The sequence below is a fragment of the Giraffa tippelskirchi genome, chromosome 2, assembly GCF_054371585.1.
Source record: "Giraffa tippelskirchi isolate mGirTip1 chromosome 2, T2T-mGirTip1v1.2.pri, whole genome shotgun sequence".
Taxonomy (NCBI): Eukaryota; Metazoa; Chordata; class Mammalia; order Artiodactyla; family Giraffidae; genus Giraffa; species Giraffa tippelskirchi.
In genome coordinates this window covers 211,804,881-211,821,732 of record NC_137276.1, presented here as the reverse complement: position 1 = coordinate 211,821,732, position 16,852 = coordinate 211,804,881, and the positions used below count along the sequence as shown (strand labels likewise).

The window sequence follows — 16,852 nt, the reverse complement described above, 5'->3', positions numbered from 1 at the left end:
ACATAGATTAGTGCTGTGGCAATGGACTGAGTGAGAATGAGACCATTTACGGTTTCAGGGATTGGCCAGCTATCTGTTGGCAGTGAGCCCAAGAGAGTAAGAAAGCTCTTTAATGAATTTTCCAAAGTTAGCAAAATAAGCGAGCTTCAGGTTCTCTCTGCCTCTCAATCAGTATTAGAATCAAACAGCAGAATGGAGCTATTTCTTATTTTATCTGTAATTGATACTACCTTCCTTTTTGTCTTATTTATGATATTAAAACATACATAATATTATAAAGTACTTTTAATATTTTTATTCTAATCAAGATCTGTGCATTTCCTTTTTATGTTAATTTACCAGGTTTCGAAGGCATACGCAGTGTTGTCAAATAGAGCTTTGAAGTTTTGTGCTTGAATATTTTAATTTTGCAGGAAATTTGACCTAACCAGACAATAACTGGTAAAAAGTATATACACACACAGGCACAGGCACCACAAGGGTAAATAAAATGTGTATGCAGTTGTTTTAAGTTTGGTTTTTGCACTCAGTGGAAGAAATAAGACTGAGATAGTTGAGTTTACTTGGTGAGAGCGGGTGCTCATGTCTGCTTAATTAGACTGGTAGTATTTAGGAGGGGTACCCCCATAGCTTACTTGTGAGGGAACTGACAGCCCAGTTACTACTGGTTTTGGTAGGACCCACCATTGGCTGATGTGATGATGTTGTTTTAGAACAAGTTAGTATTTGTGAGTATTTTGCACCTGATTTAATACTGTTAAAATACAAATACATCACTATCTTAGTATTAGCAGAGTTTCCAATTCAGTGAATAAAATTATTACAACTTCAGTTTTTAAAACAAGGGATGAGTACAGAATGTAATTTTTTCTGATAAGTAGTTAAAACTTCTTTTTTAAGCTAACACCTGAGTGGCTCTCAACTTCCTGTTTTCAAAGCTAAGCAATTTAGACTGCTTAATTCTTGCAGGCATTAATTTTCCATTCCACATCCCATGTTCACCTTCAATATAAAAGCACTGCTGTTTTATTTTAAATGGTTTGAACTTAAAAAAAAGTATCAATGTATTCTATATTTCAAAGTATGTTGTATACTTGAAAATGTATTCTGTTTTAAAAAACAGTAGAGATCGCATACTTGAGCTCTACTAAAAAGTTGGAAATGTAAATGTGTAATATTTTCCATAATTTGTGGTATGTAATGAACATTTGTGAGTTGAAGAATTATATTGGCTATTGTATCTTGGTAGATTGAATTTGTTGCTCTGTGAATAAGAATTGTGTGTAGTGCATTTCTTCTAGAGATAAAATTATCTTGACAAAGCTTTAGTAAGTATTAAACGTGAAAACATTTTAGATGTTTTTATTTTCTTACTTGAAAAAATCTAAACAGTTCATTGACTTTTTGAGGCTTTTATTAATGTATATGTTTCTGATTCTGGTTTATCTTTCCCCAGTAAAAATATAACTATTAATTTAAAATCATGATTTACTGTGTTTGTTAGGGAAGAAATTGTGAAGCATTTCTCTTATTAAACCTATAATAAAAATTTTTACAAATGTGTAACTTCAGGAGAGCTAGTGAAGAAAGCTTTATAATGTACAGGTCAAGATTCTGTAAATATAAATTGCTGGTTCAGTGGTATTTTTTAATATTATGCAATAACATGCCTCTGGACTGAGGTTGAAATTGAATCATTAAGTCCTTAAGAAAGGCTTTGCTATTGATAAGAATTTAATATTTCTGCTATTCAGAATTGATTGAATATATAGTTAAACTGAAGCATAAATTATTAGGCTATATCATTATTGTAATATTTACATGTATGTTATTAATACTAATATTCTTTAGCATTTTTCCACTAATTTGGAAATTAATCGTGACTCGGTATTTTACTAAGATTTGTATTTTTTAATGCAGCTTATAAAAAACAAAATTGTGTCAAGTCTTACTTCTTTTTTTTTTAGGAATACCAAAATCTGATCTCTTGCACACCAAATCATTAAGGGGCCATAAAGACTGCTTTGAAAAATATCATTTGATTGCAAACCAGGATTGTCCTCGATCTAAGCTTTCAAAAAGTACTTATGAAGAAGTTAAAACCATTTTGAGTAAGAAGATAAATTGGATTGTACAATATGCACAAAATAAGGATCTGGATTCAGACTCCGAATGTTCTAAAAATCCCCAGCATCACCTGTTTAACTTCAGGCATAAGCCAGATAAAAAGTTACTCCCACAGTTGGACTCTCAAGTACCAAAGTATTCTGCAAAGTGGATAGAAGGAAATGCAGGTGGCCTCTCAAACTGTACACAACAAATGTTGGAACAGAGGGAGAACACAAACTTTGGACTTGCTGTGTTACAAGATTCGGGTACCACTTTATGCCACAATAGTGTACTGTGGCCTCATAGTCACACCCGGGAACAGAAAAAGGAAAAGACAGTCTCTGGCCCAGAGGCTCATGTCCAGACCCAGCATCCACATTACAGCAGAGAGGAATGTAAGTATAGGGGAAGGGGGTAAAGATTGAAGTTTTGTTGGTTCTTTTTTATTTTTTTAATGTTTTATATATGTGATGTGTCAAGAATTTTGCTGTGGAATTACAGATTTGGTTAATTCAGCATTGACAGGTTCACCCTAGCAAAAGTGCCATCATTTCTTTGGAATATTCCTTAGTATGTCCTAAAACCACTGGAATTCTACAGTCCCATCATTTGTTTTGCCATTTTAAATTAGTAACAGAATGGAATCAACAGATTGGGAATTAGAAAGTTCAAGGTTCATGTAGTTTAGAAGTAGAGCCTCCACCATTGACAAACACACACTGTCATGTTGCTAATCCCTACAAGACTAAGTGGGGCTGGTATTTCAAAAGCAGAAATCTGACATTTTACCAAAGGCTAAAGGTAATGTGTGCACCAGGAAAAAGTGACTCATTCCGTCTGCATCTATTTCTTCAAAAACGCACAGAAGCGAAGGTAATTTTAATTAACTTAGAATCAGGTGATCTTAGGGCTAGAAGGGCCCTTGGGTACATTTTTATATAACTCCTTGATTCTACATCTGAGTTATCTACAGTTGTATACGTAGACGGTGCTCCCCCAGTGGCTAGGTGGTGAAGAGTCTCCTGCAAACTCAGGAGACAAAGCTTCGGTTCCTGTGGTGGGAAGATCCCCTAGAGTAGGAAATGGCAACCTACTCCAGTATTCTTGGCTGGAGAATTCCATGGACAGAGGAGCCTGGTGGGTTGCAGTCTACCAGGTCATAAAAGAGTCAGACACAACTTAGCGACTTAACAACAACATATAGCTAGATAAATTGATTTTCATACTGTTGCCGTAGTACGTTAGTCTTTTTCAAGCTACACATCATGAAGCATGTAGCGCTTTATCAAAGTCAGCTCAATGGGTAGTAACTAGCCCTTTTTATTTTTTTGTTTTTTTTTTTCTAGCCCTTTTTAAAAACTGAAACAGCATGAGAAACATCAGAACCCATTGGACCTAATGCTAAGAATTTTTCAGTGAACCTTTAATTTCAGGTGGAGATAGACTGGTTGTGAAATAGACTGGTTATGGATTGTAGGCTGAATTTGAAAACCCAGCACTTTAGGAGTTAATGAATGAATCCTAGGGTCCTGTTAAATGTCATGTTCAGAAATAAATGCAGATACTTTTTTTTAAATAGGATGTTGTGTTGATAGCATCGATAACTTATCTTCCCAGGTTGTCATGGTAGTAATGAATGTATTTTCATGTTTCAGTGAATTCGATGACTCTTGGTGAGGTAAAGCGACTGAATGCAGAGCTCCAACAGCAAATACAGGGTAAAGACTCACGTCAGTACTTGTTACATGTGCCAGTTTTGATACAGAAAATCTCTTAGAGTTTCCAGAGCAAAAAGAATTTTTCTTAGTCTTCTCTGTGAACTAACTGCTGGTGAAGTATATTCTTCTTTTTCTGGTGAAAACAGAGACTACAACTTAATCTCTTACTAACATGTTTTTTACTACCTACTATTTTGCAAGGCACTGCACAGGTGTGCTCCTTAGCAGATTTTTAAGGCAGGTGGTATCGGCCCCGTTTTGTTTTTTTTTTTAACTATTATTAACTCTTCCAAACACAAAAGTAATCAGAATAGTGTAGTGAAACCCTCTTTCCCAATTTCAGCTAGCTAATTTTCCTTCTTCTCTACTTGCACCCATTTTCCTTCCCCAGCCCCCACCTCCAGCATGGATTATTTTCGAACAAATTCCAGACAATATTTTGGTTTGTTGTCCATAAATGTAGTAGTTTAGAATTTTCTCTAAAAGATAACATTCTTTTTTAGGCAATCACAACCTCATCTTTTTAAAAAAAGAACAGTAGTTTGTTAACATCATTCAAGCAGGATGCTAATACAGTTAACAGTGTTCAAATTCCCCAATTGTCTTTTTTTCTTTTTCCCCTACAATTAATTCCCATTTAGGTGAGGAAACTGCACTTCAGAAACCTTAAGTTGCTTACAATTGCTTTAGTTGCTTACAGAGATCTTGCATTCAGTAAGCAACAGATTAAGGATTCTAATTCCCATCCTTTTAATTCCAAAGGTAGTGGTCTTTCTTGACCACACAGCCTCTCAGGATAATAAAATAATAATAGCAACTTACATTTATCAAGTACTTATCCTGTGACAAATACTTTACAAGTATGATCTTATTTAATCCTCACAGTAACCCTGTGAGGTGCTTACTTTCATTATCGAGGTTATTCCATAAGAGGAAATTAAAACATAGTTTAAGTTACTTGCCTGAGACGCATAAGAGTCAGAACAAAAATTCAAAAATTCAGGTAGTCTGACTCCAAAGCCTCTTAGAGGAGGTTCCAGACCTGGGTACTAACAGGCACTTTACTGTCCATAAATCATATTAGAAATTCATTGAACCTGTTTATTCCATGTAAGGAAAGGATCTCAGAGGTGATTGTAACTGCCATCTCTGCTGTGCATCTGGGTCATTGCTTAGGACTTGCAAGTTTCATTTAATGGAGAAGGACACCATATTCCAGTTGGCTATGCAAAGTGTACAACTTCTAGGATGATCAAAACTCAGCTGTTTCCTTGGTTTCAAACTACTTTCATTACAAACACTTGCCCAATGCATTCATTTCAGCTTAAGTACTTGAAATATAAATCACAGATTAGCTTTCTGTGTATTAAAAATAGAATTACTTTTTAAATCTTTACAGAAGTTTTTGAAGAGTTAGCCCACCAAGTGCAAGAGAAAGATTCTTTAGCCTCAGAGCTCCATGTCCGCCACGTTGCCATCGAACAGCTTCTCAAGAACTATTCCAAGTTACCATGTCTGCAGATGGGCCGAACAGGATTGAAGTCACACCTGCCCATAAACAACTGAACTCAACTTACACTTACTTCCCCTGCTCTGCCATTTTTTGGTCTGCTGGGCATGTTCACTTTGAAGAAGTTGAAGAAAGTTATGGTCAATTATTTTATGGTCATTAAATTTGCAAAGATTAAGGCAATATTCAACATCTTTGCCAAATAAAGCAGACCATTACACTCTAGTCTTCTAGGGTTAATCATTTTGATTCATTTGGGGAATCTGTTTTCCCATAATTACTAAACAGCCCTCCCTAATTTATACCACATGTGACTACTTAAATATACTGTTACAGTGTAATTTTATTAAACATGTTTTAATGTAATTCACCTGTCAAAACAACAGAAGTTAACTAAGTTCTTATATTAGTCTAAATTACTAAAGATAACATTTAAGAGGGAAATGGAATTCATAATATCACCTCTTATTTATTGAGCAATATTTTAATATGAAAATTTTATATATAAAAATGCTATTTTAGGTACCTTTTCATTCTCTTTATAAATGTGTATTTGAATGGCTCTGTATATTATAGTTACACTTCGTGTGTGAATATGTTACCCATATTTCACATCACTGCATTTTATTCTCTTAATAATGTTTTTACAGCTGTTATCTTGTTTTCCAAAGATAAATGTATTTTGGAATAGAAATCTATCTAGTTGAACTTTTGACTTTAACTCTTATGAAAGAGGAGTTAATAACTTTTTAAAGCAAGTATACAGGAAAATAAAAGACATTATTTTTTTCTAACAAAAGCAATTATGAGTTCAGGAAGAAAATACTAATCTAGTTTTTGTATGTCAGCTCATCTCTATAGAAGTAAAAGCCTATTGTAGTCAGTATTACTTTCAATAATGACTTTGATGTGTTAGAATTTGGACAAGAGTTTAAGTCGAGCCTCACTTCCAAGTCAAATGTAGTATCTATCTTCAAATTTAATATGCCGTGAAACTGTTGTCCTGTCTTTGAAAAAAATTAAAATCATTTTGTGTGCTAGATAAAAGTTCAAGAATTTTTCAACTGTCCAAATTCTGTTAACATCATTGAAAGTCGTGCCCAAAGAAAGCATTTTCTAAATTTTAGAATCTAAAGGAAAAGAGAAGATTGCTTGTGACAGAAAAGTATAAGTCTAATTAAAAAAAAATAAGCTCCTTTTTAAGAAGATATTCTTGTTAGTTGCTTCTCATGTTTCCAAGAGTTCTGAACAAATAGGTTGTCTCAAACAGATAAGTTTTCAAACCATATAGTATAGTAAAAGCCATAACCAATGCAGATTTAAAATGGGCTCTAAATTCTGTTTTCTGCTGGTACTTAGAATGTATTTATGAGACAGGATCCTTTGCATGAAAGCATCAACAGAAAAGCCCATTAACTTGGCAATTTCATACATAAAGATACGAATAACTTCTGCCTTAAATTTGGCAGCCTGCCCTGGCTTGGGTCAGATTTTAGTCTTGAACACAAAGAGTATTTGACCAAGCAAAGAAACGCCTCCATCTAGTAGAAAACCAGTTTTTCGCATGCTAAAATATAAAACGTGTTAAATTTGCCTGAGGATACTAGTTGATATGTTACTGATTTTTGTCTTGTTTTCTTTGAAATATGACATAACTGCTTTTTGGAGGGAGCTTTTGAAAGACGCTTTCCATTTCTCTCGATTCTTTGAGTCATCCAAACTGAATTTAAAATCCAAGGAGTGGGGAATGAATGCATTGCCTTAGTTTTGATAAGCTTTAAATTGAATGTGTGCAATATCAAAAATCCCTATAAATTGTCAGTTGAATAGAGATGTTTCCTGATGCCAGTAAGTATCTCAGTGCTTCACTGTTATGGACAGATGTTCAAATTTGACTTTACTCTCTTTTTTTGGCATAATTCATTAAGGATGTTACCAGCCAGTGTGCTTGCACACATTTGTGCTTCTATTTAGATCACTTAGGGACAGTCAAAAACTGGGGATGTGTTGCCTTTGATAGAAGCAATAGCTTGTTTCCAGAACAGCAGGCATATGGTACCGTCCTGAATACAACAGTGTTATCCAAAGAAAGTGTTTGCTATTTCTGGCAAATATGTAGCTTTACTACTGAGTTTGGCACCATTAGATGGGATCATACAGGTACCAAGGTCTTATTTGGAGACTCTGATTTACTCCATTTAGATATCTATACGTAAGCTCTTCAAAGGCATGGTGCTCTTAAAAAATATCTGTGGTGCTGGTACTCACACTAGTACTTGATTTGGATGGATATTCTAGTTTAAAAATTTTTTTGACAAAAGTATTTTGCACAGCAGTTTATCCAAATATTTGGTAAATTTATTTTATATTACTATGTTAGTTTTCTCGAATATGCAGTTATTCTATATGCTAAAGTAAGGATAAGGGATAGAGTTGAGCTCTACCTTCAGAGAACATGAAATACTGCAAATATTGGTTACCATACTTGGCCATTTTTCGGCAGAGTTGTTAGTACTTTTTGAGGATGTTTAGAAGAAAATCTCACCTATACTTTTAGTTTCAAAAATGGCAAAAAAGAGATTGCCAGTCAGCCATTACTGATATTTTAATAGCTTGTACGATTAAAGAGAGTGAAATAAGACTAATATTTTTTCACTTTAGATTTCATAATTAGGCAAGTTGAATTAAGTTTAAAAAATTAGCTTGAAGTTGAAAGTGATTTTGACAACACAAGATTGTTCTCTTTAAAGATTTAAAATGCTGTCAGCCTTTTTATTAAGCTAAAAATCTGTTTACCTTGTGATTATTATCCTTTGATCCTAGTATTTAGTCTTTTGAAAGGCATGCACTTTCAAACCAGACCAATAATAGATGATGCATGCAGGCAGCCAGATAGTGTTCCATTCCATTATGTAGCTTCTTACAGTGTTGGAGCAAAGAAATGTTTTTAGTTTTTCAAATTATATGTTCATTTCACCACAGAGTGCCCATTTTTATATACATTTGAGGATTATTTTTAAATAAGTTCATGGTGGGAAGTGATTTCAGAAATATAGTCAAAATATATTGTTGGCATCTTGACAAGCATCTTGAGATTTCTCGGGTTTTTTATTTTACTGTACTGTTTACCACTGCAAAATGGGTTAGAGTTCATTCTTTTTTGTTTATCTATTTTTTTACCTTGGTGTTTAAGCTGTTGAGGCTTTCATTCAGTTTTTGCTCTGTGTGTGTGTATGTGTGTTTTAATTAATTTTGGGGGATAGATGTGTGTGTGTTAATGTTTACAAATTTTGGCTTTATTTTGTTTTAGAAGAAATCTTCTATGTGTTATTAATGTTGTAAAATGTAATACAAAATGTATATGCTCAGAACTTAAGTAGGAGCTTTTAAAGAATAAATTATTTGTGTAACTCAGTAAGCAGTTCAGGCTAGTGACCATAAAATTAGGTTACGTGACATAAAAACTTCAAATGGTACAGTGTAAAGTTCTTGAAGTGTTATTTTCATGCCGAAGTAAGATGTTTGAGTACTTTTAAAGTACTTAATAAAAAAAGTTTAGTACTCTACAAAAATTTTTTAAGTATCTTTTGTTCAAATGTGGCTGTAAAACAAAGATAATTGATTTCAGTGTTCAATTGTGTTTTTAAGTTTAGCATTGGCCAAATAATAAGGTAATGAAGCCCTGGTGCAAGTAAATGTATCTTGGAGAAGGGCTGTAATACTGTGCTTGGAGTAACAAGGTTCTGTCCAGCGTCTTGGTATTTTTATCCACTTCATCCTTTCATAACTGCCCTTATTAATAATGTAACCTAACCTATTAAGCAACTTGATCACCTTGCTATGAACCATATCATAGCAAGTCTCTAAAATTGAGATATCTTTAACACCTAGTTTGTAACATACACTTTTCATCCTCTTTTTCAGTTTAAAAGAATCCAGATTAGTAATGCATTTTAGTGATGTTGAATTAGTCCACAATTTTAACCTTACCAAATTAAAACATTCAAAAATTATGCAAGTGAGTATTACCCTCCACCTTCCCTTCAAAAAGTGTTACTTGGAGCTTCCCTCAACTGCACCAAAAAAAGAATTTTAGTAAATGTGTTTCTTCTTTCAAACATATAAAATGTTTATTTCCATCCTACTGCCGCCAAAAGAGGCATTTTAGAAAGTGTTCAGTAGTGACTTATGTTAAATGCTATTCATACTTTTACAATTTGGGTGTGTGTGTTAATCTTGCTTTAAATTTGAGCAGAAATTCATACAAAATTGTCTAAGACTTTTGAGAAAAGAAAATGAAGCTGCCGTGATGAAAACCAAGTTGGTTTCAAAAAAGTTTACTTAGACATTACTTGGCTGTTATACTTTCCTTTTAAAACTGCAATAATTTATATATTTCTATTGCTCTGCTTTGGAACTGTAACTATATATGCTTGTCTACTATTTTTAATTTTAAAACAATAAAATAAATATTTTATTATCTGTTAGCTTCAGTGGCTATTTTTAAGTGTCCGTATATTTTCTCTAAATTATTGACCAAGTGAAAAGTTTCATTTTCAGGTATAGGAAGTCTGTACTTAAGAATGGTTATTTAACAGTTTCTTAATTCTTTGTGAGAATCTTTCTTTGATAATATTTCCTCTGCCCCAAGAGTTCAGAAGCAGAAAAGAAGATTCTTGTGGCTTTCTAGATGCCTGTGCAACTTTTTAAGGTTTTAAGCGTGTTAAGTTTTAATAAGTGTATACACTTTCAAATCTCTTCATTCTCCATTTCCTTTCCAGTGTTCTGATCTCTGTCACCATACTTTGCATTTGCCTGCCTTAGAACTTTACATAAATGTTATTCTACAGGATGTACTTGTTTGCCTCTGACTTTTTTTCACTCAACTGGCTGCTTTAAAACTCATCTGTGTTAGTGCAAGGATCAGTAGTTCATTCCCTCTTTTTTAGCTGACTAGTCTTCTATTGTATGTATCATAGTTTGTTTATCCATTCATCCTGTTGATAGACATTGACTTGTTCCAGTTTAGGGTTCTATAAATAAAGCTGTTGTGAATATTTTTAAATTGGCTTTTAAAAGGATACTAAAGTAGAAATTAAAGTATTCAAGATTACTTGTGGTTAGCACTATGAATATTTTTCAAATTACCATTTTTCCCACAAACAGTTTTTAAAGTAATTTATATACCTGTGGTATTAATTTAAACTTAGGAAACAGTTGTTCAGGAGATCAGAGGTAGATTATAAAATAATGGGTATTTGAGAACTTAAACATGAAGTTCTCTTCAAAGTCTAAGACCACTGTGTTTTCCAGAAAAGGCAATGAAGACCATAAGAGTCTGGTTTGGAGAAAGTACTGGAAAAAACACCAAACCACAAGCGAAGCTGTTCTCCTGTTTAGCTTTAAACTATTCTGTGACATTAAGGGAAATTCATCACGTAAACTTTTTTAAGTTTGAGTTCACTGAGCTAGAGCAAACAGTTGGTAAAATGTAAGCCTACTGCTGCTTAATCTTTTTTGTTCTTGCCCAAGTTCTGAGCCTTCTTAAGAATTTTCAAATTATTTGTAAAATCATTTGTTCACCCTCGTTATTAAATGTCATTAAAGAACCCAGAATTTTTTACAGGTGTTTTAGAGACTGACAGGTAGCAGTGAGTATGTTCAGTCCTCCACGAATAAAAAAGGGGAGCTGCCAGCAGAACAACACCTTTTACATCGTTTATATATAGGTGTTCTAAATTATTTGTTAAAAGGCTTTTAAAAGTTTTATCTTTGGAGTCTGATCTAGATGATGTCTTAGATCCCCTCTGTCCTAAGTTCCACACAACTTGCAAATAAACATCAGTGGATTTTACTTTTTCAGGGGAAGAGGGGAGGGGCATGTGCTCTGCATCTGAATCCCATTCTGCTGCTCAAATAGCACAGACCACTTTTACCTGTGGAAGCAAAAATTTCTCCCACCTTCCCTTGCATCTGGGCCACTCCACTTAGTTGGTGAAGCAAAGAAATGATATACAAGGATGAGAACAGCAGTGACTAACCAGCAACACGGAAAACATCTGGTGTCTCATACCCAGTGGGGGCAACACATAAGCTCCTGGCATCTGGGCTTGAGTAGCCATTGTTAGAGGATTTGACTTTGAACCTAGTAGCAGAGTAATCACCTTTGTTGCTGCCTAGTTTCCAAGTTTCCTGGACAATCTCTGCCCATTGAATCAATTCCTTTTCAGCCTAAATCAACCAATCGCCTTCTCTGGCTTGCAACTGAGAACCCTGTTATGCCTCACTTCAATGCTCTCCCACTCTGACATCTTTCAAAATTGGTTTCTGAAAGTGAACCGCTGAGAACCACCCCTTATCTAAGCTGCCCCTCAGGACCACATGGTCTGTCTTTTGGGTCAGCTGCAACTGATGGGAAGGTTCTGAAGAGAAACCTTTTGGTAACATAGATTTCTGTTTTCCTGTTAAAAGTGTTGATTGTTCACAGGTGGGGTGACTTTGGAGCGCTTCTCTCTCCTCAGTAATTCTCCAGCATGAATTACTGGAAGTGCTCACGTTTGTATCTACCAGGATCTTGGAGGAAGTGATATGAGACGATGCTAATCATAACTTTAGCTCTGGGCTTGACCTGTGTTCTCTCAGGTCATATTGAATGGCCCCAGCTCAGTAAGCATATGTTGAATGAAGGACTGAATGATGAGACTCCAAAGGTACACCAAGACTGCATATTCTCCATATCAATTGTCGTCATTGTTGCACAGTTGTGTCCAACTCCTTGCATGGACTGCAGTCCACCAGGCTTCCCTGTCCTTCACTATCTCCCAGAGTTTGCTCAAACTCAAGTCTATTGAGTCCGCAATGCCCTCCAACCACCTCATCCTCTGTCATCCCCTTCTCCTGCCCTCAATCTTTCCCAGCATCAGGGTCTCTTCCAATGACAGTAGCTACAGGAAAAATAAATGCCTAAGGCCATCATCCAGTGACTGAATACTGTACATTCTCTCCACATACCCCACTCTCCACAGCATCTCTGTGACTCCATTTCAAGGCTTTGATGACTCACAGTTAGGTTCTGTCTCTATTCCCCCTCTAAACCAGTAAGTTCTCTAACTTAGAGCTTCATGAAACAGATGTCAAGTGGCTGCACCTCCAGGGTTTCTCAATGACTAGGTCGGGGTGGGACCCAAAAACTTCATCTAATGAATTCCCAGGTGATGCTGATCCTGCTGATCTACGTGGTATTTTGCAAACCACTGCTCCAAAATCATCCACTGCCCAAGTTTACTTCACAAAAGATACATTACTACTTTCCTCCTCAGATGTTTCTAGATTACTACTGCTTAGAGAATAAAAATCAGTCCTCACAGCTCAGCATTAGAAGCCTTCATCACCTGGCTCCCACCTGTTTTCCATTTTAATTATTTCATCAAATTGAGATTGTGTTCCAGGAACTCAACAAACCCTATAGGCTTAGAGTCTTAAGAGATATAAAAGCCAGCCAACAAGGCTTCATCGGCTAACTGAAATAGAGTCTGCCTGGAGGCTAAGGACTGAAAAAGGTTCACTGGATTTAGCCACCAGGATTTCAATAAGAACAGTTTTGCTGGACCTATGGGAGCAAAAGTAGATCATAATGAAGTGTAGGTGGGGAGGTAGGATAGTGGATTTGGGGTATGAGCTCTTAAAGAGTCTAACCATAAAGTTGAAGTCACGATGGTGGGTCCAAGGTTTTGTTTCATGTTGGGAAGTGGTGGGGTTGGCCAAAAATTTTGTTAGGAATGTTACAGGAAAAACCTGAAAGAACTTTTTGGGCAACCCAATACTTAAGCATAAATACTGAGAAGACAGATCTTCTGGAAGAGCTAAGACAAAGAGGCAGCAATAATCAAAGGAGTAGAGTAGTAATGAAGAGGTGAAACAGTGCAGAACACCTAGACCGAATTGTCTTCGAGGAGGTCTAGGATCATCTCAGGCTTTGACATTGGAGAGAAGTTAAAACCACAAATGAACGCATTTGAGGGAGATTCATTGGAGAGTAAGTTGAAAAAGGCCCTACCTGGCTGTTTCCATTTTCTGTGAGAGAAAAGGAAAAGATGGTGGGGACAGAAGCTCGAGGGAAGTGGTGATGTGCTAAATAGCTGCTTCTGAAGGAATGAGAAATGTCTCACTACAAAGGAAGGGTTGCCACACTGTTTAGATGAAGTGATTGGCACCCATGACTCACCACTGATTGAATTTCTCTAAATTTGCCTTCAGATTTTGTTACTGTAAATACAGAGGAGTACTTTTGCAATTGGAGTAAACTGAGAGCACTACTGAAAATAGAATCTGAAACTCAAATTTGTGTCTCAAAAATTCACAAAACATCACCCAATAGATACAGTTTCAAGTGTGGGGAGAATGAGAAATTTGAAAAGCTCTAAGCAATATTTTTCACTTGTCCTCTCAGTAGTTGGTGCTACAGTCAAGGTCCTAAGGCTGTTTTGAAGGACAAGCCCTTACAGGTCAGTTGGTATCAAGCTTCAGCACAGGGAAGTGGGGAAATTTGAACCTAGATAAAAGGAGGTTGTTGAGAGGCCATCAACCTCCTCACAGAATGTGGAAGAAAGCCAAGGCATAGCTAAACACCGAGTTTCAGATCTGTAACTTCAAAGGAAAGGAAAGGAGATGTAAAAGGAAAAAGGCTCTTCTGGGGGAAAGAGCCAAGTGAAACGAAAGTGATGAAGGCAAAAGAGGAAGTTGAAATGAGCAAGGCCATTGCTGAACTGAAATTCGGGAACTTGGGGCCTAACCCATCGCTGCCGCTCCTGGGCTCCACTTCACCTCTCTTAGCCGCTGTTATCTTGCCTGTCAAAAGTGGACTTGAACTTGGTGATCCTCGGGGGAACTTCCAGCTCTCACATTCTGTAAGGATAATGAGTTTTAAGAAGCCTGTGATGGACAGTTTCCTCAGCCTCTGCATGAACAGGAGAGCTGAGCTGAAAGGACATAAGAAATGTGGTTTCATTTAGAAGAAACCGTGAGGTACTTTTACAGCAAGATATTTCTATGATCATCTGTAACAAAAGAGGTAGGATGCAAGAATGAGCATGGCTCATAAACAACCCTACAATTCCCTACGTGCTGTTTATAGAAAGGAAAAAAGGACTGTAAGTCTTGACACCTCATTACTTTCCTACTTTCTTTTATCAGGGGAAAATATTTGGGGAGACTTCTCTCACACTATCAAAAGCTGGGTCACCCACAGTACAGCTCCTAAAGACTGGCTCAGGCTCTTCCACCTGTGCTTGGAAAATGAAAAACTGTAAAGGCTGTGCACAAAGCTGTTTGGTAGGACATGATCTTTTCAATCAATAAAACTGTCCTTTATTTTGAGATTACATCTTTTCTATTATGGGAATAGAAAATTTTCTTCATGAAGTGATAACAGTAGATGGTAGGTTTTCATTTTTATTTGTTTGGATTTGAGTCCTTACTTGGTAAATATTAAAACCACAGTCTTATGTTGGTTCATGATTCAGGGTTCTCCAAATAAACAAAACCAATAAGGATAGGTAGATAGACAGGTAGGTGGGTAGACAGATAGGTAGGTGAAAGTGTTAGTCATGTCCGACTCTGCGATCCCATGGACTATAGCTTCCCAGCCTCCTCTGTCCATAGAATTTCCCAGGTAAGAATACTGGAGTAGGTAGCCATTCCCTTCTATGGGGGATCTTCCCGACCCAGGGATTGAACCTAGACAGACAGATAGATAGACAAACAAGACAGATGGGCTGGGGAAGGGGTTGAATGATTTAAGGGAATTGGCTTACACAATTGTGGGTGCTACAGGCTGGAAATTCATGTTGCAGCCTTGGACCTGAAAGCAGTCTGGAGGCAGAATCCCTTCCCTCTCAAGGAAACTTAGTCTTTTCTCTTAAGGCCTTCAACTTATTGGATGAGGCCCACCCACATTATGGAGATTATCCAGCATGCTGCTGCCACTGCTGCTAAGTTACTTCAGTCATGTCCGACTCTGTGCGACCCCAAAGACGGCAGCCCACCAGGCTCCCCCATCCCTGGGATTCTCCAGGCAAGAACACTGGAGTGGGTTGCCGTTTCCTTCACCAATGCATGAAAGTGAAAAGTGAAAGTCAAGTTGCTCCGTCGTGTCTGACTCCCAGAGACTCCGTGGACTGCAGCCTACCAGACTCCTCCATCCATGGGATTCTTCAGGCAAGAGTTTTGGAGTGGGGTGCCATCGCCCTCTCCATTATCGAGCATAATCTGCTTTATACAGTCTACTGATTTAAATATTAGTCACATCGAAAAAATATTTTCACAGCAACATCTCAACTGGCTTTGACCAAACAACTAGGCACCAAAGCCTAGGCCAGTTGACACATAAAATTAACCATCACAGTTGGTTACTATTTTTATTTTAATATTCCATGAATCTAGTAAGTCTGGAAATCAAAGATCTGGCATAGTCTAGTTGGGGTCTGCTGTCATAGGAGACCACAAAATATGTGGCACTAAAGGGGTCTCATGGCTTTTCTTTGATTTGCCCTTTTTTTATGAGAATGTTTTCTTCGAAAAAAAAAAATAATCGTTTAAGAACAACTAAGCCGCAACATATATGAAAGTTGAGCTGCTTCTGCCCTGTGTGAAAGACCGTGGAGATTATCCAACACAGCATGCTTCACATCCTTCTCCACATCCTTCTCAGTTACTATCTGCCCCTAGTCCACCAAAACTGCCACCATGAGCCCCCGAAGCAGTTCTGAGTGACCTACAGGCTTGGGGATCTACAAAGTACTCATTAGAAACTGATCTGGTCTCACCCACATAAAATGGCCTAAATTGCTTAAGAAACTTCTAAACCTACAGTCATTAGCCACAGATGCAAAGACTGGACCCCAAACCTCTTGATTCCATTTCCAGAGCTCCTGTGACATGATATCACCTCTGCCTGAGCTCCTAGCTTTTATTTCAATTATGCAAGATCTTCTGTTTGAGGGAATTATAGGATATTTCTCCACACTCTGAGGGATCACAGAAACAGCCAGGAAAGGAAAACAGAGGGCAAAGAAAAGGTGGGGCAAGTTTTCCCTGCTAAGAAAAACAGGGTTTAGTCTGAACCAGGACAACTGCTAGTGAATCCTGAGGGCACCTTATCTGCCCCTATTCTGGAAGGCAACCAGAATGGGCTACAAAGACAGTTCCCATCAGAACCTAAAACAGCAAGTGCCTTTCTTATACCAAAAAGCCAGTTTTAACAGCAGTCAGTCCTAGGAAATGTCAAAGCTTATAAATGCCCATTGCTTTTCTTAGAAAATAAAGGGAAACACTCCGCTGCTCCTGACTGATTCTTCAAAGCAGAGGCAATAAAGTCATATATTATCATAGTCATATATACAAGGAACTGTGCAGAGTGTCGCGGGGATTTCCTCTGTCAACAGAAGGAAATGGTAATAGTGTGTAAAAGCCCCAAATATATTATATTACATTATGTTATATCTCTTCTGCAGAAATT

General features: G+C 36.9%; 2 protein-coding genes across 13 annotated transcripts in view; one reads left to right on the top strand and one right to left on the bottom strand.

Moving 5' to 3' along the window:
• C2H21orf91 (chromosome 2 C21orf91 homolog) overlaps positions 1 to 5,562 on the top strand; it is a 28,665-nt gene extending 23,103 nt beyond the window's left edge. For 4 of the 12 annotated variants that reach the window (XM_081572691.1, XM_081572689.1, XM_081572690.1 and 1 more), the window contains exons 3-5: positions 1,968 to 2,504; positions 3,765 to 3,827; positions 5,230 to 5,562. In XM_081572691.1, coding sequence (XP_081428817.1) covers positions 1,968 to 2,504; positions 3,765 to 3,827; positions 5,230 to 5,393 — 764 coding nt within the window. In that variant the 3' untranslated portion in view covers positions 5,394 to 5,562. Of the gene's footprint in view, positions 1 to 1,967; positions 2,505 to 3,764; positions 3,840 to 5,226 lie in introns of all 12 variants that reach the window. The other 8 variants (XM_081572684.1, XM_081572682.1, XM_081572683.1 and 5 more) reach the window with 2 other exon arrangements.
• Positions 1 to 16,852, bottom strand: part of CHODL (chondrolectin) — a 593,574-nt gene that overhangs the window by 462,276 nt on the left and 114,446 nt on the right. The gene's annotated exons all lie outside the window — the stretch shown is intronic.